The 27,596-nt window shown below is 37.5% G+C and overlaps 1 protein-coding gene across 9 annotated transcripts in view; it reads left to right on the top strand.

Annotated features, from left to right (window-relative positions):
• LOC106951668 (ephrin type-B receptor 3-like) overlaps positions 1–7,395 on the top strand; it is a 72,056-nt gene extending 64,661 nt beyond the window's left edge. For 7 of the 9 annotated variants that reach the window (XM_015039681.1, XM_015039441.1, XM_015039592.1 and 4 more), the window contains exons 15-16: positions 485–640; positions 3,253–7,395. In XM_015039681.1, the coding sequence (XP_014895167.1) occupies positions 485–640; positions 3,253–3,361 (265 nt within the window). In that variant the 3' untranslated portion in view covers positions 3,362–7,395. The remainder of the gene's footprint in view (positions 1–484; positions 641–3,252) is intronic. The other 2 variants (XM_015039905.1, XM_015039984.1) reach the window with 1 other exon arrangement.
• The last annotated feature ends 20,201 nt before the right edge of the window (positions 7,396–27,596 follow it).

Genomic DNA, 27,596 nt, shown 5'->3' with positions numbered 1-27,596 from the left:
TTTTTTTTTTTTTTGCAAAAAAAAAAAAAAGTTTTTTTTTGGGACTGCCCACCCAAAAAAAAAAAAAAAAAAAAAAAAAAAAAGGAGTTTAACAGAAGACACAATAATGAATGGATGAAAAGATGTTTTCAGGGTTCTTTGAGGATTCTGGATATTTTACATGACTTAAACAGAAATACTAATAAATCCATTAATGACTACCACATGACCATGCCTCACCAGCTGCAGTGCCAACATCCACCACCCAAGCCTCCAGCCAGTCTCTCCACAGCCATAAAAGTACATAGCCTCATTGCACAAAACTCCTTGTATTCTGTTTGGAGCAGAGGGGAAGAAAGGAGGAGAAAAGAGAAAGGAGATGCAGAGAAATGGAGAGGTGGCGCTTGGGGGGTGAGGTTGGCCGGTCGAGGCAATAGAGCAGTGACCTTAACCCTCTCTCTGTCTCTCTTTCTCTCTCCTCCTTTCCTGCTCCTCCCTGATGTAGGGTATCCCAGCCCTTGCTTGATCGCTGTGTGCCAGACTATACCACTTTCACCACTGTGGGGGACTGGCTGGATGCCATCAAGATGAGCCGCTACCGTGACAACTTTGTCAACGCCGGATTTGCATCCTTTGACCTGGTGGCCCAGATGACGGCAGAGTGAGTGGAGCTAATCAGGGCTAAAGTGATTGACTGTGTCGAGTTTGAGAGTCAAATTAGAGTTATAAAAATTGACCTTGAGGAAGTAAAAATAACCTCTTGGATAAATTAAAAAGGGTGTGGGAGCAGTTGGCCTTCAGCGAAAACCAAAGGAATTACAATGTCGAGCCTATGCAATCATAGCATATGTTTTCTCTTGCTGTACGGTGTGGAAGTAGGCACAATACACATTTGAGTAAAGATACTATTATTTCACAATTCCAAGTGCATGACATGATCAGATTTCTTTTGTTTTAAACTGAATATTAATAACTATTCTAAAATAACATGCTGATTATTGTACTCAACTTCAAAATTATTGCTATTATATATAAAACAAACATGCTAAACCTAGTAGTTTTCAAGTGCTTTTTTCTAAAAATAGTTCCCCTTTTGCCATTTTCGTCTGTGTATTGTAACACAAGAATGCCAACATAATAAGAGCTGGTTAATCAGCTGGGCTCCCTACTCTGGAAGCCAACCTGCAGGCCACCGATAAATAGTGTGTCACTCATAGCTCACCAACTGTGGCTTTAAAACAGTAGTGCTTTATAACAGTCATCTGTGGTGCTCCTTCAGTTTCTACAAGATTATGCCCGGTATACATTTTTGACATGGGCCACATAGGCAACTGCCCAGGGCAGCTGTTAGAAGAGAGAAACTTATCTGTAGCAGACTCAACAAGTCTGCTATTGCTTCCATGCATGAGTCGTCCATGGGTAGTTGGCACCCCCAAGTGATATGCGTGCATCCACTGTTGCTGTTGAGAGTAGGAAAATTAGTTTATGTGCTCTGTGTGGCAGAGGTACCTCTCCTAGAACACCAGTCTGTACTATCCTTGTTTTTCATAACCACAAATGTATCCACACAACAGAATTTTTGTCAGCAAGGACAAAGGGTGGAGATTTGCAGTGTTGTTCTACAGTCACTAACTGGCATTTCAATAAAAAAAGATTTGAATTGTAAGAAAGGTATGATGAAAAACTTGAGAAATGTATAAGTTGTCACTGTTGAAAACTGTGATATTCTCCGATTCCGGTTACTGGTCCACACCTATTTGATAGAAACAAACTGTTTTAGTATAACCCTGAACCTTATAGAGCAGCACCTTTAATACAAAATGCAAGCAATATACAAGAGCATTATGCCTCTTTATAAAGCTTTTGTACCCACTGCTCAATTATAATCTTTAGCTTATGGCTAACCCAGTATCTGTCATGTTTACAAACAGGAAATGATGTCACGGAAACAATGTAAATCAGAGGCTGGTGATGATCAAATAAGTGAATTAGGAATGTAATGATAAATAAATCGTTCTCATTAACTGCATAATAGCCAGTGGAGGTGGGGGTAATTTGTTTCAATTTGGCTGGGCTGACAGGTGTGGCGTACTGTGGCTCTCTGTTGCCCTTAATGGCCAGTAATTCCTCTAATGGTTCCCATTTATTATCATTTCATCCACTGCTGCTGTGGTGAAGGGGACGGCAAAATATGAAGGGAAAAAAAAAATACACCATTTATTTGTTCCATGCACTTTGATGTGACAGAATGAGAATGTAGTGTGAATATCTGTGCCCGCCTGTCTGTAAGTTTATATCTTCATACTCACAGCCACAAAGTCATTGGCTGTCTGTATCTAGAATTAGAATAAGAGACAAGATCTGTCCTCTTCCCACCTATTGACTGGTGACATCAAATGAGTGAGAGGAAGAGAGAGGGTACTTTGATGTTGCTGTACAGTGCAACGGATGCTATTATTGAATTACACCTTCTGAATAATGACATAAAACGCAGGAGTCCTCTGAAACGTTTTTCAGAGTTTGGATTAAAGCTTAGTTTTACCACATGCTGTATTTATTAAAAGTATCCGCACTATATAGAAAATCATTAGACCTGAGATTCTTTGTTTGCTACATCTGCTAAAGTCAGATTTTCTTGTAAAGTAGGTTTTTATCAGTAATACCTGAGGCTTCCAAAAATTAGGAAATTGAACAACTGTTGGACAAAAGAAGTGTCAGGCCTACCAATACCATCTGAAGTACATTAACAGCATCTGAATTTTTTGTAGCCAACAGCCACAGTCTGTCATCTAAAGTTTTCAATGTCGGTTCTAAAATACTATTTAGTCAATCAATTCTGTTTTAGCTTTGATACTTTCCTGCACACATAAAGCAAAACAAATCTGTAGTACCTTTCTGAAGAACTACTAAAAAATGTCCAGATATCCAAGTTTACAATTCAGTTACTGTTGGAAATTCTTATGTTTTCCGTATCTCCACCTGCCAAATGGTAGCCAAGTTTGTTATTCAATCATTAACTATGGTTATGGCCTTTTGACACCTTTCCTCTTGCCCATCTTCTGGGTAACAGAAGTATGTTTCATTAAGACTGCCAATCTGTCCCACCCTAAGATGCTCTCCGGAAGCCATTTTATGCCTGACTGCCCAGGTGTCTTAATCGACCTGGTTCAATGAGCGTTCACTTGTGATGTAAAGTGAAATTTACTCCTGTGATGTGTGGTCTCTTGTTTTATGACAGACAGCTGTTCTTATTTCTCAATGCTTTCTCCACAGGGACTTGCTGCGGATAGGTGTGACGTTGGCTGGTCATCAGAAGAAAATCCTTGGTAGCATTCAGGACATGAGACTACAGATGAACCAAACACTTCCTGTCCAGGTGTGAGCAGCAGGACACACAAGACGGATGCAGTCAAAGGACAGCCAGACAGGAAAAGGGGAGAAACTGTGCCAGAGAAGGCCACTGGAAAACCCTAGCTGCCTGACCTATCTCTGCCAACTAGACACTATGAAACTGGCTTGCAGTGCCTAAGAATTTTTTTTTTCTTTATTTCAATACCACTTACATTTCCTGTCCCCACTTTTTGTTGCCTGCATTGTTTCTTCCATCCAAAATGAATTAGTATGTTTTTGAAAGAAGAGGACTTACCCCTAATTCCCATGTGTGCCTCACCAACTCTAGAATGGGTTGATGTTTGCATGCATGTTTTTTTGTCAAGTTGGCCTTAGTTGTGCTCTGATCCTCATGCAAGACCCTCGTTTCTTGACCTTCTGAGTGTAATAAGACACGCTAAAGGATGAACTTCCCTTGCAGGAAAGTAATCAAGGTGACAAAGATATCTGTGCCAGACCACAAGAGGCGGAGGATGATTATTTCCCCCAAAAGATGCTGTTTTACTGTGCATGTGTGTTATTCTCCATCTTCATATTGAAGGTGTGTTACCTAAAAGGGCAGATGCTTGGAGAGGCATGGAGTGGTGAAGGAAAAAATTTAATCGTGCTGCAGTCAAAGGTTAAGAGGCTGATGGAGGTCAAAGAAAGGGAGCCACATTTTTTTGGACACCTGCTTCGACTGTTGGGTCACCAGGCGACCTCTTCACTCTAACCTGAAGTGACTTAGGATTGTTCCTCTTCTCGGGAACACCTACTAATCAACTGTTTTTTGTTGTTGTTGTTGTTTTGTTTTTTACATATGAGATCTCTGTCCACAAAACAACATGTGATGTTTCTTTTCGAAGTTTTTTTTTTTTTTTTTGTCTCTCTCACACATTTTTTGGGAGAATTGTGGCCGGTCCAACCAGTACCCTGTCAACTGGACACTGTATGTGACGAGGGGAAGACAAGAACTCTGGCAACACTGTATGAAAGACCTCCTGGCCTTTTGTGTGCATTTTTTTTTTCCGATGCGAGTGTCTACTTGTGTGTGTGCGCATGAGTGTGTGTATGTATGAATAATGAGTGGATGTGCTAGAGTGCACCAGGTTGCACACGGATATACTGTAAAATATGGCTTCCGTAATTTGACACACCATGGAGAATTAACGCATGAACTGATCTGTAATAAGCAGACACTATATCTGAAATAATTATGCTATATTCTGTGGACAGCTGTTAAACATTCACCTTTCTTTATTGGATCCCAAAAACAGACTTTGATCACACGCACATACACACACACACAATTATGACTGACGCTTTTATTTTTACTATTATCTGGATTTAGAAATAATCAGAACAATCGTCTCTATGTTTCTTGACATCCTGCCCTGTGTATTTATTTGTACCTCACCCACCAACCCGTGATCCCTCATCAGTATAAAGATGGACTAGGCTGTTTTGGGAACGTGAAACAATCAGAGAGAAGACGAAACTCCAAGAGAATTCACCTGATGAAATAACAATTAATAAAGTAATTGCTTATATATTGGATTTTGTATTTTTGTTGTTGTTCTAAACAGCCTGTACAGGTTTTGTAACAAAAGTAAGATAAATGACTAAAGAAAAAGTTGTTGTAAAATGTTTGTCTTAGAGTGAATTCATCAGCAAGTAATGGGTGTTAGGAGAGAGAAAACAAGCATGTTCAATCACTGAATAACATGCCGTTTCTTTTTTTGTTTTGCATACATTATCTCAGTGTTGACTATGTAGGTATTTACGAGTGTATGTGTGCCTCTTGAACCCGATACTCAGCCTCCCCAGCCCCATTTTCGTTTTCAACATAAAGAGCATTTGTGAAGCACTGGGCTGTTACTAATTGTCTTCCAGGCACATAATTTTCATCTCCCGTGAACCACTCAACTGTTGTCCAGCCCATTTTACATAAGCTTGTCAAGAGGTTTGTAAGGGAACAAGCCAAGGGATAGTGTTGCATCAAACTAGTTGCCTCACCTTTGTGTTATTTCGGTCAGCCTCGGAGGAGGAGCTCTATTACAGGACTTGCAGTTTCCTTTCCATCCAACAGGATCCTCATTAGAGAATTCGGAGCTGTCTGGCAGGAGAAACCTATTGGTCTTTTTCTGTCAGCTCGATTAATGCAGCAGCCAATCAGGCGTTGCAGGGATATGAATGTGCAGCACACAGGCATTTGCAGACACAGGGCAGGCAGACATATCATTATCTCTCATTCATTTGCTGTCTGGCCTGCAATCACCCTGTCTCAAGCTCCGGGTGCTGCATGATTAGCACAGAGCTGGATCAACAGTACGAGGGATACAGGCCAGCCAAAATCTGGAGCCAGCTTCATCTTAACTGACAGCAGCTGCATCTCTGAGGCCATGCTATTTGTGCTTCTCACAACAGGGTGTTTGGTGCGGGTGGATTAGGGAGTGGGGCGGTATCGCTGCTGTGATCTCGTAGATAGCCGCCATATTGTTTGGATTGGAGTTGATCAATGCAACATGTGAATACAAGTCTTTATAATATTGCAATGTTTTTGGCAGTGCAGTGGTTCTTTCCAGATCTTTTAAGAAAAGTCATATGCAAAACAGCACACACTCCTTATTTTGTAACGATCCCTTTTACATGTGCAGATAATTTTACCGATGTAGCTAAACTCGTTGTAGAGCTTCCTATCCTGTAACTCTTTTAGTGCAAACTTAGAATCACAATAGCAGTTTGACTGTTTTTGTACTAATACGGTGCCATAAAGAACTTTCAATTTGTCATTGCCAAATTAATAAAATCAGATTAATTACATTACTCATAAAAAATATAGCAACATGACAAGAATTAATTGAAAAAGCGTTTTACTGGGCGCTTTTTATTGTTATTCATAAACACTCTGCCCTCTTTCATGCCAGGACTCAGTTTATTGGAAAAGATTGATATAGCGCATGTTTGTAAAGTGACGACTATTAGAATCTGAGATTGCCACAAGTTCCCAATTTCATCTTCTCTAGGCACGTCCATCTTTCAGTCACTTTAGCTTCTCTGCTGCTCTAACTCGTTTGTGGCTCTGAGTCAGATGCTGGGCACTGAAATACAGAAAAAGTGGGCAGGATAAAGGGGCTAAACACAACAAGATGGCAAACATGCACGCTCAAGAGAAGTGGCAGCCTGGAGCGTGAACTATTGATGAAGTGCACATGGTGCTTTGAGGTCTGGAGCTGTGTTCAGTAGAGTCAAACTGGCCATGAGTGATGTGCTCAACTGGCAGCAATTTCACATATTTAAAAGATTAATTCACTTTAACTACTAACAAATAATCTGTAGGACATTTATTTTTCAGACAAACGTGGAAGTTTTATTTGCTTACTGTGCACAGAACGGAAAGGAATTATATCTCTTGGTTTTTGTGTTCATCCATCAAGCCGCATGTGGCTAAAGTTAAGATGGACTGTTACATTTGTGTGTGTATGTGTGTGGGAATAAAACAAATGCTATTTTATAAAGAAACTGTTTGATTGCCAGAGCATAGACCGTCAGCTATGGTTGTCATTCAGTGTGTCAATAGAAATCGAATTATCCAAACATTCCTCAACTTTATTTTATCCATTTTACCTATATTGCAGATTATCACAGATTAAAGTCTCTTCGAAGAACAGCACTCACCCCTCCACACACACTGAGCACTCTCTAGCTTTGTTTCCATTAAAACGTGTCTGTTTTAAATAAATATACAGTCATTTTTATGTCCTCTAACTTGTCCACAGACTTGTTGTCTTTTGGTCACTTTTGTGTTACTTTTTACATTTCTTTCCTAATAATAAGCAACATTTTTCAGAGAGTACTGTACATGATTAGTAAAATAGGAACAGTGGGGTTGGGAGAATGAAATGCAATTGTTACTTCCTCTTTGGAAAGCATTGAGATGTATTTAATGGTGCAGACATACACAACAAATTACTAAAAGAAGATGCATTCTTGTAGAAATATTTTTAAAAGACCCTTTTTTGCAATTAAATTATTTAAGAAATGTGATCCTATCTCCCATCTGATTCTTTGTGTGTTGTTTCTTTTCACTGATAATTCCTCCACATGGAAAGTGTTCTCTGTCCTTTAGATACCGTGCCAGTTTATAATCACCCTCATGCTCCACAGTCAAGCAATTGCCCAAGACAAACACATTCAATCTCACCACATATGTTTTCATTCTCTTGCTTCTATGATTATTACCAGAACTAGTCATGCAGCATTTATTAGAATTTCATTTTTTATTCAATATAGCCAACATTTGGCTGACAAAATCACAAAAAGTAACTGCACTTTTTCATACGGAACTACTCATTTTCTCTCAAAAGCTTTCAGATTCAGTGTTTGTGTTCCACGTGGATTTCAGCTGCATTGTTGCCCCTGCAGTGGGAAAGCCTGAGGTCATTCAGAGTAACAATGATTTTCCAAATGTGCTTTTTATGGGATGTCTTTAGCTGCAAACACCAGAAGAGAAAATATTGATATTTTGAGAAGTTATCCAGAATTCATCACTTCTAATGTGAGCTTTAGCTCTTTGCTGCAGCTGCTCATATTGAAATCAAAAATTAGTAGCTTCATCATCATCATAATGCAGCTGTTGTATTGAAATGTCAAAGAGGCTAGCTTTCACTTTTAAAAATACAGAAACAAAATTTCATAAAAGTCAAAAGACCACAAAGACAAAAGCTGGTCAGAAACTTACTAAATGTTGTAGAGGTAAATCTTTTATTTTATTTTATTTTTTTTTTTATTATTTTTGATTGTTTCTGATTGAAAATAAGACAAGCCTTTCTCTAAAGATCATCAAACTGTAACTTTTTAAGGCAATTTCTGACCCACATTCAAGAAACTCTCCGGAGATTACATTAACAGATTTATTGGCATACAAAAAATAGTCTGTCCCACAAGTAGGTGGGTCATGTGATAAAGAAAGGTGAGAGACGAACCAGTAGAATATTGAGAGTCAGACTTAAATCTGTTTTTCCCGGAACCACTGGTAGCACAGCGTGCAGAGAGAAAGACAGAGAGACACCTTCACACTGTTTTTCTTTTGATTGCTCAGCTCTCACTCTTTCTGTAACTCAGCTGAATGAAGCCTGCTCTATTCACAGCAGATCTTAGCTTTGATTAGCATGAGAACCTTGTGGCCAATCACATGTGAGGGTATTGGATCATACCATTATGTGAAAACGGAGAGGGGGAAAACACAGGACAGTCTGGTAAGTCCATGCCTTCAGTCAATAGACAAATTAGCATACATATAATTGTCACCTGTAAAAGAGATTAAAGATATCAGATAATCATAAATTATTATCAGTCTTCATTTAAATATCACTTATTATTATTGTCTTCATTTAATTATGGAGTCTTGATTCTATCTCAAACTGGATAGAATATTTTTAAATATCTCTTCTTGGGACTCAAAAATAAGATTAGATAATTTCACTTTTTTGTCACAAAACTGTCAGAATAAATGTTAGCACTATGATAAAACCATGTTTTTTTATGTTGGATAAGATAACTGAAAGATCAGTTTTATGGACACAGCTCTCTTCTTTCTAGTAATTTGTTTTCATAATCAATCTCCATATACCTATTGTGGGACTACTTTGGCAGAGAGGGCGTACAAATCCCATGTAAGAAAATAACTGTAAACATCCCGATCTGAACAAAGAGACTATATTATAGGTTTCAAATTTATTTTGGCTAACTCACACAGCGACTACCATTTCAGTGCTCAATGCATAGTAGAATCTGTCAGTTTGAGGTAAATATGGACACATGCCAAGATGAACTAGAGGACTGTATACTTTCCTCAAGCTATTGACATAGTGTCACATTACTCCAAGATGGAGAATATTGATTGTCTGCAGGCCCATTTCATCAAAATATGTCATATAACGCAAGGGAAAATTATTAAGAAGTCAATAAAGATTAATTTCTTATCCCCTCTTGGTCTGTGAGGCAGCATTAGCATAAATATTGTTACCTTCACATGCCTTAACCACATGTCGGTCAGGAGGAGGATCAATGAAAAACATGATCACACAGCATTAAAAAAAAAGAAAACCGCTTCTTTACAACATCCTTGCTGACTCCTGCTTTTCAAAGCCAGGCTCCTGTCATTCAGTCTTAGTCCCGATAGTCTGTTCCCTCCCCTCATGAGCTCCTCGCTAACACCCACATATCCTTTCCTTCATCGTTTCTCATCTCCTCTGCCATAATCCCTCTCATTTACTTTGGCTCGGAACAACTAATTGGTCACGTCTGTACGGTGACATGGGGACCAAACATAATTGCTGGACAAATAGCGAGGCGTTTAGCTTGAGACCTGTCTCAAGCAAGCTGTACACAGACACCAACCAACTGGAAAGTCTAATTACCACTTTAGCCCCACAACTCGCTAATTGGCAAATACTTCTGACAAAGAAATATGTGCATCTCCCTCTGCGTGTTTGTCAGTGCTTTCGCTTCCTTACTTGAAATAACAAGCCTGTGAAATAAATGAAATGCATAAAAAAATAAAAAATCAGCAGCACATATGAAAAGTCAAAACCTTAAAAATGGTGGTATTAATCACATGTGTTGTTGCCATTGTGCTATCTTGCCATCAGTCCGCTAATTGGATTTGCTGGGTTAGTTTAGCCTAGTTCAGACTTTTTTTTTATATACTCTCCCACCAACTTGACAGTTCTTTTTTAAACCCCAGTGCTATTTCCAGTTGAAACTTTTAGTTACATAGATAGTTGTAATACTTTAACTATTACAACAGATGCAGCGTTTCAAGTAAACAGAATTTTGGAAGTTGAGAAAATAGTCCTTTACATCCAGTAGATAGATAACACTTCACTTTGAGTTTGTAGGAAACACCAGCTGAGGTGATCGATGAAGTCCACAACCTCAAACAACAAACGCCTGATAGAAAATATCGAAATTCTCCCACTGAAAAAACAAATCCAAGCTGAACAACATTATCTTATAAAAATTGTAGATATTTAATGTGAGCTCCGGTGGTGTATCCAACTTTGATCAGCTTCTTGATTATTAACTTTGGGCAGGAATGCAAGCAGCATGTTAATACCAGGTACGTGCCTTTAAAAAACTGCAGAACCTCACAGAATTAGTTTGCTGTTTGAATATTAAAACAACTATAGCATGTGCAAAATAAACTTTACTCATTTTTGAACCATACAAATAATTCTAGATATGTTTTTAAATGGTGTCAAAATCTACTTATATGCTTAAGTGATCAGCTCCTTCAAATAATACATCACAAAGAAAAATCCCATTTTTAAATCCCTGAAAACATTTGCTGACATACCCGCATTGCCCCTAACCCATAATAGGAGACCCCACACATTTTTTTAAATGTATTTTTAAACTAAAACAAGGGTCCTATTGTTGGACACTCAGGTGCAGCTGCATGGTCTCTCTGTCTGACAGGTTAAGCATGTCTGCCAGGGAAACAATATTTAACAGGACTGTGCCAAGGGACCTTGAGTTCACGGTCAAAAGCTGGACAGTCAGTGGGGATCTGTCACATCTGAAGATATGGCAGCCTTCAGGTGCAGCAAGGCCACTGAACATGCAAAGCAAGATGTCAGCAAAGGAGAATAACATGTTCTCACAGCTAGTTAAGAAGATAGCGGCTTAACTTACTGGAAAAAGCACATAATACAAGAACTACGCTGAATAAATCACATGGCTCAACACAAGACGTCCTTAACATGATGCTTTGTGCTAGCTGTCGAAATAAATACCACACATACAGCATACATATTCCGTCTAGTGAAGTAATGTATGGAGATGCTTTTCTCACAGCTTCGCAAAAGCCTTCTGTTTGTGATCTTTTGTGGGACTTTAATGCTCTACAATCTAATGTGGTAAATATTAAACTTCAAATTTAATTATGGGGATAAATTCACAGTGTGTAAAGACACATTTAACTAAGTTTATAATTAGCTTATTATCTCCTTGTGGACAGGGTGCTATTTATATATGCTGGTCTCAAGATTTTACATGAAAAATCTACCTTGTGAATAAAAATTTCAAAAAAAACATAACTTTCAGTTTATCTGCTGTAATTATTAACAACAACAGCTCAACAAGCATCTGCTGGGCTCTTTTTCTTGGATGTGAATGATCACGTTGCGCCGTTGATAATTACACACACCAGCCAAAAATAATTAATTGCTATTGCTTTGTACTTATGAAAGACGGTCACGACATTGCCAAGTCAAGGTCATTTTTTCCCCCTCGTCATCGGTAGGCATGAAGGGAAGGGCCTTGTTCCATCCTGACATCTCATTAACTCCTCGTCGATATTTATCAGTCTTAATCAGAGCTGTGACAGGTCCGGTGTGATTACTTCCTGTGTGTGAAAGCAATCACACCTCGTCCTCCCAACTGTCCTTGATTTATTGAGGGAAAAACACTCTAGCACGGTTGAGGAACTTTGAAAGCTGTGTAAAACACACAGAAAAGAAAAGAGCACATTCACAGGCTCTGCCTTATCTCTGGGAATGGTAAAACAGCACAAGATTAAATATTTCAGCAAGAAATCTAGGAATAAGAACTACTTGTTTCATCAGACATTCAACAAAGTGTTAACTGTCTATGTTGGAAAAAAATAAAGGTCTAGGAAAGTATCTTTTAAAAAACTGGTGGTGAAAACTGGTGAAAAGATTTTTTGAATATATTGAGAAATACCATATTTACCCAACAGTACATTACCATAATATGGTATTTTACCTTACAACCCCTAACAACTAAAAATCCCAGTGTTCCATTGATATTTTATGTAATCCACCAGAAAGTACTGCCTGGATGTAAATTTAAATTGTGGAATGCATATATATGCAGTCGTTCAAAGACAGTTTCTCCTTCCAGCATCTAGTGTTATTTTGGGTATGATGATTTTAGCTGACCAGACCAGCTTCTTTGATGACGGGTTCAAAGAACATAAGGTTGAAAGGGCAACTTGCCATTTCTCTCATTAGCTTCAACAAATTCTAAAAAAAAAGTGAAATTGGGGACTGTGGCTGGGTCACCCCAAAACATATACATTACTCAGAAAAAAACACACTGATGAAATTAAAAGATTACTTTTAACTGGTGGTGGTACATATTTTTTTTTTTTTAATGAAATTAGACAGGCTTTGTAACAAATTAATCAAGATAAACCACATTCTTGCCAAACAGTAATATTTGAAATGATGAAAGGTTTTCTAAGCAAAAAAAAAAAACAAAAAAAAAAAAAACTTTTGGCTCAAATAATATAGAATTTATATACATTATATTATAAATTATTTCCCCATCATGTAGGAGGAAATAAAAGACAGCTTGGAAACACTGATCCCAGCAGCGGTAGAGCAGACTTTGAACACCAGAGCACTGGAGGGATGCATTTATATTTTACATATCATGCTGTTTACTGTCATCACTTTGAGAGTGACATAAGTTTCGCTTAAGTTGTTGAATGGCCAGTTTTTTTTTTTTTTTCTTAATGAGAATTCTGCAAGCAAACTATTTCTGCAGTTTCAAAGAAAACCTAAATACACATCCTAAGCCAGCAGGAGGTAGGAATAATTACAGCACAAAAAGTGAGGCATCTAGAAAAGAGGCCATACAGGGTGGAATATGGTAGTGCTGTGATTGCCAAAGCCTTTTAATGACTGATAAGAACGTTCCAGTTTAATATCGCTATTTTTCTACCACTCACTTTTACTTTGACTAACAATATGTTTTAAACTAATGTTTTAACTGTAACAAATCTGTTAAAAAAAGAGAATAAGCAGAAAATTAGAGTAAGTGGCTAAATTAATTTCTTGTTCATGCAAAACTGTGGTCGTTCTTGATGAACATCAGGTGTTCAGTCATTCTTCTTGACCCTGCTAATGACCTTTAACAAGGAAAATGTGAAGCAAGGTAATATCAGGTGGCAGCCAGACAAAGGTGTGACAATAGGGGGTGTCGGATAATGTGCCAACATTCTTGCAGCTGTGTAGTTTTGAAGGCTATGGATGTGGTTTTCTGAGGGACCAAGTGTTAACTCATTAGGAAGTCTGCCTCACCTCTCTGGACCACTGACCTTTGAACAGCGCAGATCATACCGATTCTTAACAAAACAAAGGGAGAGGGAAAGAAACAGTTGTAGGAAGTGGGACACTGTCCAAATGCACTCTTTAAGACTGGCTATTTTAACAGTATTTACTTGTTACATTGCATGATGCTACCCTAGTCACGTCTAAATCTTGGTACCAGTCACAGCTACTCAGTCTCAAAACATGAATCCTATTTGATAAAAAAAAAAAAAAAATAATTGGTTGTGGTATTACCCCACCCGTGGCAAGACCCTCACATCATGGCTGACAGGGTCATACAAAGGACAGATTACAATGCATCTTGGGTGAAATGTCCCCCCCCTTATTTTTAATAAGCAGCAGTTCTGCAAAGAAGAAAAAAAAATGGGACAGCTGGTAAACAGAGAAGCCATCGCTGCTGAACCAGACAGACGTTAAATAAAAATAAACTGATCAGACATTAAGGATAGCTGTTGCCATCACAAAAACAACGAGTGCTGTGTTTAATAGCCGTATGGAGACCACTCTAAACACACAGTGCTCACTTATAGCTCATTAACAAGGATTTGCATCAAGCCTAATTTAGCCGAGTGCAGTATGAGGGTGTAAATGGTGTCCAATAAAGAACAATAAAGGTTTTCGATACCAGCATAGTTATTCTTGGCAATTACATCCCATTATGGTCTAGATCGTTAGAGCCATCATATTAGCCACATGGAAGATGTGAAATAAAAGGTATCTTCCATGCATCAAAAGTACTCTATAAACACAGCTCCATATTAAGATTAGAAAGCGTTGTTTGATGAAGCAATATTATCTAGCGCAATGATGTTTGTGTGACTACAACAAGAGGATTACACAAGAATTTTAACCCAAACCTCACACAAGGGGCTCCACCGTATTAGGACTGGCATTTGGTCCCCACAAGACCCATCGATCTTCAGCAGGTTAGTAAATATGCCAGAAATGGTCCTAAATAACATAGTCAAACAAGTACACACACACATGCGCACACGCACACCCATGCACACAAAGAAATAGGTTACCTCAGTTGTGCTTGCATTTCAGTGCTGAAAACTGGATGCATGTTCTTTTCTTTTCCATAAATAGAGTTCTGCATCCATATATTTTTGTGGCAGAAAAAAAAAAAAACATACAGGATTGTGTTTTGATGTGACAACGCAGTCACAGCTTTCTTTAAAAACACACAGAAATGTGCTTAATAGAATTACATTTAATTTGATTCAGTTTAGAAAAATAAGGAGCAATGTATGTAATGAGACTTCACCAATATTTGTGAATGTCGTGGTTTACATGATGTGAAATGTTCATATTGATTAATACTGTTGCTTTTTAAAAAATATATTATTCATGTAGTTACCGTAACCTTAAAACCTTGTATACGTTTCTTGTAGATTTACAACTAACATATTTAACAATTTGAATATATTTTAAAACCAAATTAAATTAAAATTTAAACAGGAAGACCTTTAGATGAGGTACTATAATGTTTTTAGACTTATGTTCTGTCTGAGAATGCAAGTACTTGTATAGGCCAGCTTCTGTTTTGGAAAATACAAGCAGTGGTTTCCGTTCACTCAGTTTGATTCTAAAAAAGATGTTTACTTTAATGGAAAGAAAACAAATGGTTGTAGTAAATAAATGAAAAAAAAAAAAAGGTTTTATTTTCTGCAATGGCAAAAAGTTAGTTGATGTAACAATAAGACTGCATTTATTTTCATAAAACTGATTTGTAAGGTGCAGGTTCTTTTCATCTCTGTGTTGTTCAGGGTTGCGTGCCAAGAGAGGTGATACTTACTGGATTATGACGTGCCTGAACACGTTTCACAATTGCCTGCCATGCCTTTCAGCCCATATGAGAGTTTTTGTCACTTCGCACGGGGGCCATTGCAGAATGTGCAGTATAAGATGTGTTTGTACTGTTGTTGTCAAGCATGTCTGTTTTTTTTCCTTTTCAAACCTACCACTAATCCTCTTTTCTGCTCCCAACAGGGAGGGAGAGCGCTTGTATGTCAATCCAACAAAACTGCCTGCTCTGAAGAAGTGCACTGAACTCTTTCAACTAAGTGTGAAAGCATCAAAGCAAATACTAACTAAATGAACAGCCAAAGGAACTGTAATCACTTACACACACACAGGTCACAAGTTGCATTTAGGTGCGACCAAGTGAAAGCATAAAAAAAAAAAAAAAATTAAATCACAAACTATCATTCAGGACAAAAATATTAAACAAAGCCTAAATATTTCTAAATGTTAAATTTTGTATCTGAGCCCCTTTTGGAATTGACTGCGACACTTCCTCACAGTAAAACTGTGAGAAAATTTGGGATTTTGCATATCTTTGCAGAGCTTTTCTCATAACTTTCAGAAGTTTCACTATCTGGATTAAGAACATCAGCTTGGGATTTGGTTTAGAGATAAGGTGTGATTTAGGTTTTGGTTAAGGTTAGGAATATACTGTTGATGGTCAGATTTACGGAAAATGTCAGGGTTAGGCATAAATTCAGAAACTAAAATGAATGGAAATCATTACAATGTCTTAATGTGGATAGAAATACAAATCTGGGTTTGTGTGTGTGCTTTGCTTTTGAAAATATTACTGTGTCATCTGTATACAGTGTTCAAGTAAGTAATTATGAAGCAAAAGAGTAGATCACATAGCATTGCTTCTGACTTTCTGTAGTTGAGCTTACAGTCACATATTAAAAACTTTTTAAAACTTAAACTATTTTTTCTGGTTTTGTTATGATGTTGCCTTTCACACACAATATTTTGTTTGCAAATACACATCAGCAAATAAGTGCCACATTTTCCAATGTTTCTATGAGTAACCAACAATAAACCTTAGCCTCTACTTTGTGATTCTGCTCTGTCTGTATTGAAACGTTTTTTCGTGTCTGGTTGGTTGGTGGTCTTATGAGCAAGTGGGCCACCACACCACATTCAGTTCTGTCCAATACCCCATTTAACCCTAGGTTCCTTCAGAAATGTTTTTTTAAAATTAATCTTTTCTGACGCACTGGCCACCTCGCTAGTTTAGTTATGAATAAGAATCATAAAAACACACATAATATACGGACCTGGGAGTTTTAAAAATGTATGCCTTGCAACCAGAAACGCTGTGTAACTTTTACCAAACTAGAAAAGTTGTTCAAAAATATCTCCAGATCTCGCTTCTTCATATTAGATGAATGATAAAGGAGACTGAAACTTTCAAACTGCTTCTAATGCCAAGCAAGCCGCAGCTTGTGAAAATACATGCAGTCTCTGTCCAGAATTTAGTCATAACATTTTACTTATTTTAAATCAGTCGGTCTCAAAACCATAAAGAGCTAGGCTTGTTTTGACTCTGCTGCTAACTCCAAATCTTCAGATATTGTAAGCTATTAAATTTCTTAGGTCTTAGGCAGATTATTGAAATGGAAAGCTGAAGATTTATTTTGTATTCCTTAATTTTCCAACTGGTTTTAAACTGGTTTCAGCCGCCAACTATGGTAAAAAACTCAATTTCCTCATTCCTAGCTGGCTGCCATGTGTAGTTGAGATAATGTGGCCCTAGTTACTGCCTGTGCTGACTTTCTTTTCCTCAGGACATACTGCCATTTACTGGACTGTTGATTATTGCCAGACTGCATTTCCTCTGCCGGGGAACATTCTTACAAACAGCTTTGTCTATCTCTCTTAAACACACCCACATGTAACACTCATTCACAAACGTACTCTTGTTTGCAAGAGTTCAGATGATTCACCTTAAATACAGTGATAGTGATTTTTCTCTTAGCAGTGAATGGAATCAATCTAATGTAAGTGGAATAGAAAGAATTAAGGTAATCTGTTTTTTATAGCAAAAGAAAAAAGTGAAAGAAGCAAGAGCAAAGCTAACCCCTCTGAAATGTACTTGTTCTTCTCTTTTGTTACCTTCTCTTTTTTCCTCCCATCTGATGCATTGGTTTTAATCCCATGACCATCTGCCCCTTGCTCTGTTTCAAAGAGAGGTCATGCTTATAAAGTCAGATTCACTTCAGATGACCAAATTCTAGGCATCACGTGTAATATAATAAAATACTCGACCCTGAGTCATAGCAGTTGCTCTGCTATAAAACAAAGTAAGGATATATTTGCATGACCACAACCTAAATTTCTGCATCATTTCATTTATGTATTCAAATTCCTGTTTGGTGCACAGAATTTTGGCCAGTAAACCTGAGACTGATTATTTCTTTTATCTGGCTTTTTTTCCTTTGCAAAAGGCATATTGGGCAAACAACTATATCACTGCAATGTGTCCTCCTTTTCAAATGAATGCGTTCATATCATTTGCAAAAAGTAAAGCACAAAAAAAAATCAATACTGGTTTCACTGGTTTGGTCAGAATAATAAAAGCTAATCTGCAGTTGCAATGTCCAAAACAGGATTTTGTTTTTTAATCCTCTATATGAGTCAGTTATGAATAGTAATTTGAGGACATGGAGCTCCAGCCCAATAGTTCATTACAATCAACACTGTGTATGCAGTGGAATAATACTGTATTTCATCAGTATTACACAGTGGACAATAGACTGAGTAGCACTTAAATTTATCACTAGGAATATCCAGGATGCTGCATTTTCTCCTATCTGCTTTTCCTGGCAGCAACATATATTTTGTTCCAATATTGTTAATTCAAATCAGTTTATGTACATATCACCTATTCACAACACATTACCTTAAGACACTTTGCAAAATAATAATTAAAAAAAAATCAATCAAAACATTCAGAGAGATTGCAGGTCAAGTTCAGTTCAACCATCCACTATCTTTACTTGCAAGTAAGAGTAGGACATAAACATATTACAAGCAATTAGTAAAAATAGTTAGTAACTGATATGATATTTAAAAATTATACATTCAGGCAGACAAAATATATAAAATGTGCAACGTTTGATGTTGGATTCACTCCTCCCATTCCACTAGGGGGCTCTATAGTTGCTTTGTATTGGTACGTGAATTAATGTGTAGAAGAAGAAAACGAACGGCGGACCAGTAGTGTGCTTAGGCTGCCTAGCTTAATAACAAGCCGAACCTGCCATAAAATCACATGTTACTAATGTTCATGAGTGTTGCCCAACGTGATGAGTTATATTAATGCTGTAAAGCTGTAGGAGATAAGTATTTGTTATCTGCTATAAGCGTGCGCTTGGTGTTTGCTAGAGCTAATTAGCCAAATGCTAGCTGTTTGCTGTACTGATATTTGAATGCCGCTGTTTATTATACGAAGTGTTCTAAAAGTAAACTTTGCTTAATAACCGGCTAGTCAAGCCAAGCCAAGCTCCTAAAGCTATGCTTAAGTTTGTTTATTGAATATTGAATATTGCAATACTAAGTATTGACATTTTGTTTGTTTTTTTAAACTTTATTTACAGTTTAAGCGGCATGTCCGTGTAAAGGCACTCGACAATAAAACTAACAACTATAACAACAACGGCTACCTTATGTTATTTGTAACATTTAATTAATACTTAAAAGACATAAAAAAACATACAGTACAAAATAAATTAAGATGAAACATTTTTCCCCAACAATGTTTTCTATAAAAAAAAACAAAACAAAACAAAAAAAAACACTTATTAAAGTAATACAGTAGGTAATTGTACGTCATAATATTTTTAAGTCATTTTGGGACGTAGTCCTACAGTAAAGTCCGTGTCGACATGCAAGCACGCGCGCCCAACATAACTTACGTTTTGGTTTCAACTTAAACTGACGCTGTTCGTCGTGGATGCACATGCGTTATTCCTGGCTCAGTTGTCTTATCCATCCTAGTTTGTGATTTTTTTCCCGGTTAAGAAATTCAAACAAAGCTACTTCCGGATTAAAGAGCACGAGAGGAAGTCACGTGAATACGCGATGACGTCATGAAGACGTATTAATTAAGTGTTTTCTATTAAATTAAAATTAAACTAAACACTCTATTAAACCTGGTCACAAATTTATTTTTTGTCAATGTTATGATTATTTTATTTATCTTGTATACTTTGATAAGAGTTTACTTGAATTGGAAGTTATTTTTGTTTTCTGCGTCTTCTTGTGGGCGGAGCCTGTGACTATAAAAGATGGTTCTGCAGCGCAGGAAGTCTGAGTTTAGACTCCCAACAGGTCGCAATGATGGTGACGGATTTTTGAGCTGCAATAATGATACTGGTGTTTTTTTTTTTTGTCTGTTTTTAAAACTGCCTGGATGTGGATGTCCCTTCTACAATAGTACTAAAACCATTATCTACTTAGAAAAAAAACAACAAACATAAAGAATAAATGAAACACAAACTACTTCTGGTATAGATTGTTAATTTTCTTTGGAGCTCAGCCATCACATGGCATTTAACAAGTCAATTAAATATTTTTGCAACTGTATCAGAGTCTAAACATTGCTGCTGGAAATCTTTTTCAAATCCATGTTACAAATGTTGGTTTCTAGTGACTACTGCTTCTGATACCTGTCTAACATGGCCAAGAATGTGATTGTGAAATTAAGTATAAAAACAAAAATACTCCTGCTCCTATTATGGGACCCAAATACCATTTTTAATTAAATTAGTATCAGAGAGGGGAGAACGAGAGGACATTCTATTCTCAGAAATGATAATAAAACAGGGTCATAAAAACTTAAGAAGAAAAGCAAGGATATAATCAACATGTATCAGTAAAAAATTGACATTTTGTCAATCAGTGGGAAACACACATAATACATGTCAAAATCCCCAAACACACTTATATTTTATTTGAGCTTGCTGACTCTTTTCAGGTCACAGCAAGAAGACAGCATCCCCACAAAGGATTAACAGTAACTCAAATTGCTTTCTACTTTGTTGAGTTCCAGAAAACCCCTATGGTGCTAGGAAACAGCAACCAATTCTGAACTCCAGGTTGCTGAAAGTAGAAATGATAAGCAGCAAAATTGCTGATCACATCTTCCTGGAAGATCTTATCAGATCTTCTCCAAATAAATCAGCAAGCTTGGTCTAAAATTGTAAAGCCAGGTGTAAAATCTAATATCACCTAAGCCTATGCATTAAGGAAAGTCTCTCACACTGCAGACGCATTTTATCATCAGTTTGATTAACTAAGCAGAACAAAGACACCTGAGGTTAATATAGTTTTTTGGCTTACAGCACCTTCTCATATGCTGGGTAATTTTTGAATAGTGTGCATCACTAAGAATCAGAGGATAGACCAAAAAAAGCGTTCATTACTCTGATACGTAAAAGTAATTATGTAACTAGTCTATTAGAATTTTAGAGTGAAGCTTTTAGAGTCCACACATATAAACATATATATATATTTTTTTTTACAAAATAGTTCATGTAATTTAATATGTTGTGTTGATTGCAGAATTTCATTCTGAATATTTTATTCAGAATGAAATAGTCAAATATTTTTTTTTCCAGTGGTATCTATAATAGAATAAAGACTAAAAAAACTAACAAAAAAAAAAAATACCACAAATAAAACATCCTTTTAGGACAGAAAACATAGATATTGCCTTTTTGTAAAACAGGCCAGAACGTGAAATACATCTGAACGCGTAGCATGTCTTTGCAGTCACTGTGCTGTAATTGACTTGAATATATCGCAGTAAATCATCTCAGTGTGAAGTTAATTCCATAGATGAATATCTATGGTTTTATTATGACGGCATAATAATACATGATCTGCATCATTTTATCCAGAAACACAGTATTACATGCATTGCAATATTGTTTCAGCCACTTCCTTCAAAGGCAGGCATATTATCCAAAGCCATTACCTACTCCTTTTAAATGCAAGCTTACTTTGCCCCAAAGTGGAATAAAACACGATTAATGATTTCAATTACTCTGACCCTGCTTGTCGTTTACAGTGCCTGAGGTCTGCGTGAGGGAACTGTGCTGCATAAAAGCTTATGGTGAAGGACATTTACTGGTGAAATGATTCAGTGAGGAGCTGGCAGTTTTTGCTGCCTCATCAGAGGGGGAACAGAGTTTGTCTTTGTTCTAGGATCCTCTAGTTGCTCTGCATGGAAACCACATTGTTGATTAATGATGCTGATGCTGTTGGTCTGCCATTCTTTGTGAGCATAAAAAGCTCTTGTGATTTTTCATGAACTTTCAAAATGACTGCAATGTGTCAAATTGAACTCCATTATAAATTCATTACTAGCTTCAAAACTACATAAAATTATCCCATGCAATATGAAAGTAAAAGCATAGCTTGTGGTTGTTTGACCACAACATGGCTTAGCATTAAGGAATGAGTACATAAACAGAGATTTAATTGTCATAGATTTGAACTGCATGAATTTTACAATTGTGTAAAATCTAAAACTTCAACACAGTCATCACCTCCAACAAGCAATTGTTTCTCAAAAGTATTGTGGGTCCAGATCCTTTTTTCGAAGCAAAGCCTAAAACAAGGGCCAGTATTTACCAGGCTACTGGAACCACTAATTAGGTGACTTCTTAAGGTATTTGTTAGCAAAAGATTTTATTTAGAAATATTAGAGTTAATGGGAACAAATACACATCACATTTTGTTTTTGTTTTGTTTTTTGTTTTTTTTTAAAGAAAAACTGCTAATTTTCTTCCACTTAATAATCATTACCATGACAACATGAGAAAAACTCAAAGGTATATCAAGGTATATCAAGCTTCTCTGCTGTACATAGAAGCTCCTGTACATGTATTTTTTAAAGAAAAAAACACTGCATCCTGCAGCACGCTATAAAAATGTTTGTTTCTGATCTGACCGGAGGCAGCTTGGTGTGGGAGCTCATTAAACAACCCCAAAGTAAGGTATCATTTGGTGTTTTCTATGATCTTTCCTATTGCAGGCCCCTGTATGTGAACGGGACTTCTGACCCCAGGACAATTGTTATGTTCACAGAGTCTGAGCTTCTCATTTTGTACAGTGTTAAGTATCAGCATGGCAAACAATTATTACAACGAGGGGAAAAAAGCAGATGTCTCTCTTCATGCTGCACTTCAAAGCACCGGTGAAACCTTTGAAGTTGTAGTGTGCCAATACCTACATGCAACAGATAGACACCAATCCCATTTTGGTGTAAACCCTCCTTTTCATTTGCTTCTGAGCAAATAGTAGGGGAAGAAAAGCTTGAAATACAAAACAAAATGTGCTAAGTGGATTCTTCCGTCGCCTGTAATCCCTACGAGCTGCTGAAATGCTTCTGGAGCTCAACTGTGAGGTCGGACGGTAACAATGTCCCTTTCTGTGGGCGATGAAAGAGTTTGAAGTCATTCTATATTCTCTGTGGGCCTTTGTATCCCTTATCCACTTATTCAAATCAGTATAAATGGCAGTGAGTCATATTAGCAGGCAGACCAAGAGAATTGAAAAATAACTTTGACTTGTGAAAACAAAGACTTGAAGAAAGGACATCATCATCATCAATACACTGTCCCGATCTACTGACCCTCTCGATATTACTTTGTCACATTCCAACTCTGGTACAGGTTACAGGATGCTGTGTACGCATGTGTTCGTGTATGGTCGCATGTTATCTGACCTCCTCACACACAAAATTGTCTCACTAGATACAAGGAGAGACATTCTTGCAGTATCAGTGGGTCAGACTGGGGACGGGATTGGCACACTCAATGTGGAGTGACAGATGAAGTGAGGAAAGAGAGGGGGGAGTCTCCATGAGCTCCAGGAAGAGCCTGCAAATGTCAGCACCATATCCATCATCCTTGTGTATAAGTGAATCCAGAATCTATGAGGAATAATCACTAATTAGCTTGGGGCATGAACCAGCTTTGAATGAATCCATGAACATTCCAAGGTCTTCCCACCCTCTTGTTCTACTTTCAGCCCAACCCCCTATCCCTGCCCTTTTTCTTAGTGTCCCTATCTTTCCCTTCACACAAGTGAGGATAACAGTGATCCTTCTTCAACCCAGCTGTCCTTTTTATCATCTGAAAAAAAACAAAAGGCGAAAGAAGAGTTTAGGAGGGAAAGGCCCTTTAGACATTTGAGAATTTTGCTAAACAGGATTAGAATTAGTTGAAATAGGGGTAAACAGTAGCATGCTTCATGGGGGTCCAGGGGCAAAGGAGTTTTTGACAGGGTTGTGGAGGGAAGACAATGGTTAGATTAGCCATCTGTGGGGCTTCTGGTGCCCGGCGTCATTAACCAGCTTAGGGCCCCACAGTAAAGCCAGACGCCCTCCTTCCCCCCTTGATTTAAGTGTTCAGCCTTGTGAGGTTTGTGTTGGGATGGGAAACATAACAGTGACAAGATAGTGTCTGATGAAGCTTTTAATTGCTTATGCAAACATTCGCACACACGCATGTATAAGCAGACTAGTGCACATCTGCCTCTGTACTTAAGCCTTGCCAGCATAATCTCTCACTCTCACACACACACTCACACACGCAGCCACCCCCACATCTTTGCACTACCATCCAGGGGCCTCAGCTCTTGGTTCAGGGGAACAGAATTTGACATTCGCTTTGTCTCCCTTTGTGCCTCCTCAGTAGTGGATTGGTGCCACTTTGCATATCACTGTGCATCAGTCGGAAAAGACAGATCTCCAACAGTGGGACCATATTCAAGTATGTATCAAAGAGCACAGGAGAGGGATAGTGAAGCAGGGCTTCATGTCGTTTAAAATCCCAAATGGGAAAATTTGATCAGATCCCATTGTGGAAAGACAGATTCATGTTTTTTTCTACCCTCCATCATGCAGTTTCTGACCGATTTGATGATTGACCTTTCATTTATGATTCATACTGCTTCTTAAATGTATATATATAATTTAATTCCTTTCAATGTATGTATAGATTGTTACAGATTAGAACAATAAAAAAATGACAAAGAGGTTTCAAATCTGCATAAGTAACCATATTTATCAGTGAGTTGACTCATTAGGATCTTCACATTGTCTATAAATTATTAAAAACTGCACAGTGACAGCTCACCATGCACACTCATTAAACAATATCTCCTGTCAAGTTTTCATGTCATGGAACTGCTATTAATATATTTTTGGCTGTATGGGGTTGACAGACATGTGGTGCACATAGTGGCTGTTATGTGGTAAATCTCATTTGCAAACCCAAATGGCAGATTGTTTCGTGTTGGACCTACATGAAGCTGCTGAGTTTATGCAATTACAAAGACTGTGAAACAAATCATATTTTTAACCCATAGATAATAATACGGATAACAATGACAGCTGGAGTAACAAGATTCACTTCAATGGTTGCAACGGATGGTAAAGTCTTGGAAATTATGCACAAGACAGTTAATACATAAAAAGCATCACTGACTTAAACCTGTGAGGCTTAAACGACTTCTTAAAGAGTCTGATGAAAATCTTACTCTTTGTGCATAAATACTGCAGGAAAAATAAGTATTGAACAAACCAATGTTTTTCCTCAGTTTGTTTCCAAAGAGGTCACTGACACATACATGCAAAGAAATCAAAACAAATGAGTCCATAACACAAAGCAAATTAGCTGTGAGAAATCAGAATTAAAATAGCTCAAATTTGTCAGTTTTTAGAGAGCAATATCATTCAGTGCCATTACTGAATATTCACTTCAGTAAAAGTGAATATTTAAGTCATCTAGTTAATGGGATCCTGTAAAATTGGGTTTAATAGGAATGCAGAGGAAGCATCTCATGATGGCTAAAAGAAAAGCGCTCTCAACGCTCTTTTCCCTGAAATCTTATTGATGCAAAAGATACCGATAGAACTGAGTATAGCTTTATTTCCAAAATTGTCAATTCTCACACTGAGAGGAACATTGAGACAATGAGTAAGAAGTATTTCACTGGCCCATAAAATGGCCATGAGCAGGTACTCCTGGTATCTAGTCATCAGCTCACCACAAATTTGGGCTTACAAGGAGGATCCACCCACTTGCTCTCCACTCAGACATTGTTTTGTTCTGTCCATGTCAGGAGTTCAGATCTGTGCTGGTCGCCAGCCTTCCCGCCCACCTGGTAACTTCTGCCTTTTTTGTCTCTGCCTGCCTGGTTATGTTTCCGATCCCACTGAAGCACAAATTCCTTTCAAAGTTTGCTTTCAGGGCTCTGGAAGTTGCTAGAGCTTTTCAGTGAGAACAGCTACTAATTTTGGATGAGTGTGTCCTACCCAGAGGTCACACATTTTGTAGTCCATCATTTTGAGAGACACAATATAAAAACATCTCTTATAATCTATTTTAACCCATCATTTTTAAAAGATGAAAATAACACATTCAATTGCATTTTATTTTCATTTGATTTGATACCCCACAAGCTGGATAGAGAATTCACATCATGCCTTGACGAATCAAGCAGATGAATACATGTAACTTATTTTTCAGTGACAAAACCACTGACCACGGTCAATTGCATTTAAATTATAAACAAGGACATGAATTCTGCACCTTTTAATAAAATGTCTCAGGGTTTGTATTAATCTGAAGGCTGAATCACACTCTGCAGCCACCCTGGGGACTAGATTTACAAGCGGCACTTCTGCCAATGTTTTGAAATCAGGGAACATCTCTCAAACTGAAGCGATCGGAAATCAGCAAGACTCTCCGAGTGAGATAGAATGCACTCCTTCTTCACTGGATGTGTGTCTGCACCAAGTAGTAAGGTATGTGAATTGTAATCCATCAAAATGATGGACGGCCTTCACACTTTCCCATCACATAAAAAAACAAAAACAAAGAATGTTCAGTTAGTAACACTCTCACCCCAACCAGGAGAACTTCTCACCCCCTTCCGTGCTGGAGGTTTAGACTTTGACATTTTTCCAAGTTTAATGCTTAGACCCACCAGTGGGTGGGGAAGTTTGCAATATAAGAACGTATTCAGCAAATGTACTTCCATGTAAATGTAGCAATGCATTTTCCCCTTTTGCACAATAAATTGTTTTTGGAAAAGCCAAAAAGCACCTCAAGTGAATGTAAAAACGTATTTGGAAACTGAGGAAGTTTTTTTCAAATTTTGCCATTTCCATCAAGCTTTTCTAATGCAATACTTTGCATTAAGAAAAAAAAACATTGATGGAAACATGGGCACTTACTTGAATTCAAAAGAATATTTCTGGAAAGAATTTCAAAGTGCGTACAAAAGGCCCTCTAATTTCAAGAGTTGGAGAATTTGCATGAAAAGACTTGACAAAGCATTACACCCTAGCAATGCATTCTAATAGTTTATCCAAACAGAAGATATGAAAATGTAATAAATAAAAGTTTTCTACTAAGCACAAAATGAATTGCATTACACAGGTTCCATTCTTACTGTGTCATTGCACTTTATTGCATGACACAGTACAGACAAATTTGTAAGGATTTTTTTTTCGTATGTGAATGACTTTGGTTGCTACAGAAATTTTACATATAATTTATGAGGACAGTCTTGTATTTTTAGAGAACATGTTAACATATTCAATACTTTTGCTCCCACTGTATTTCTTTCTTTCCTAGTTGTGGATTTCATGATCTTGGTTGCACAGAGGGATAAAGCAGGACAACTTCTTTTGGTTAACCACATACCAGCTATGAAGGTGTTATCAACATCTTTCTTCTGTCAGACATAACAAGTCACCTATTACCATCTGGCTCGTAAGGAGCGGTTATCCAACAAGGTCAGGGTTAGGTTATCATGTCTGCATGTCACTTTTCTGCATTGGGTGATACGTGATTGATGCAAACACTGCAGGAGATTTGCAACCACAGATTGGCTTGTGCAGAGAAACACAAATCTGGACCATGTTTGTGAAAGGATTATGAACATTTTCAGTCATATAAGCTTTATAAAAAAAATAATAACCATGTCATCCTATGCTTGTCTGATTGAAATACGTATATAGTCTATAGCCAATTATGTACTTCCTGTCCCTCTGTACATAATATGAATGGCAGAAAATAGCATTTATATATCACTCATAATGCTCTGTGACAGATTAGAACAAGCTCCCCCCATCAGTCTATTATTGTTACCTATCTGATTCGCAGCTTGTGAATATAGAGAGCTGTTTAGTTTGAACTGATTAGCAGCATTGTCTCCATTAGCCCTTCTGATGGAGTCACGCAAACTCAAGTGGCACTTTGGTATGGCGGCCATGTGCAA

This window comes from Poecilia latipinna, unplaced genomic scaffold (genome assembly GCF_001443285.1).
Source record: "Poecilia latipinna isolate Pla-1442-1.1 unplaced genomic scaffold, P_latipinna-1.0 Scaffold2, whole genome shotgun sequence".
Lineage (NCBI taxonomy): Eukaryota > Metazoa > Chordata > Actinopteri > Cyprinodontiformes > Poeciliidae > Poecilia > Poecilia latipinna.
The sequence above is the reverse complement of the archived record's forward strand: the minus strand, read 5'-3'. Positions and strand labels throughout refer to the sequence as shown.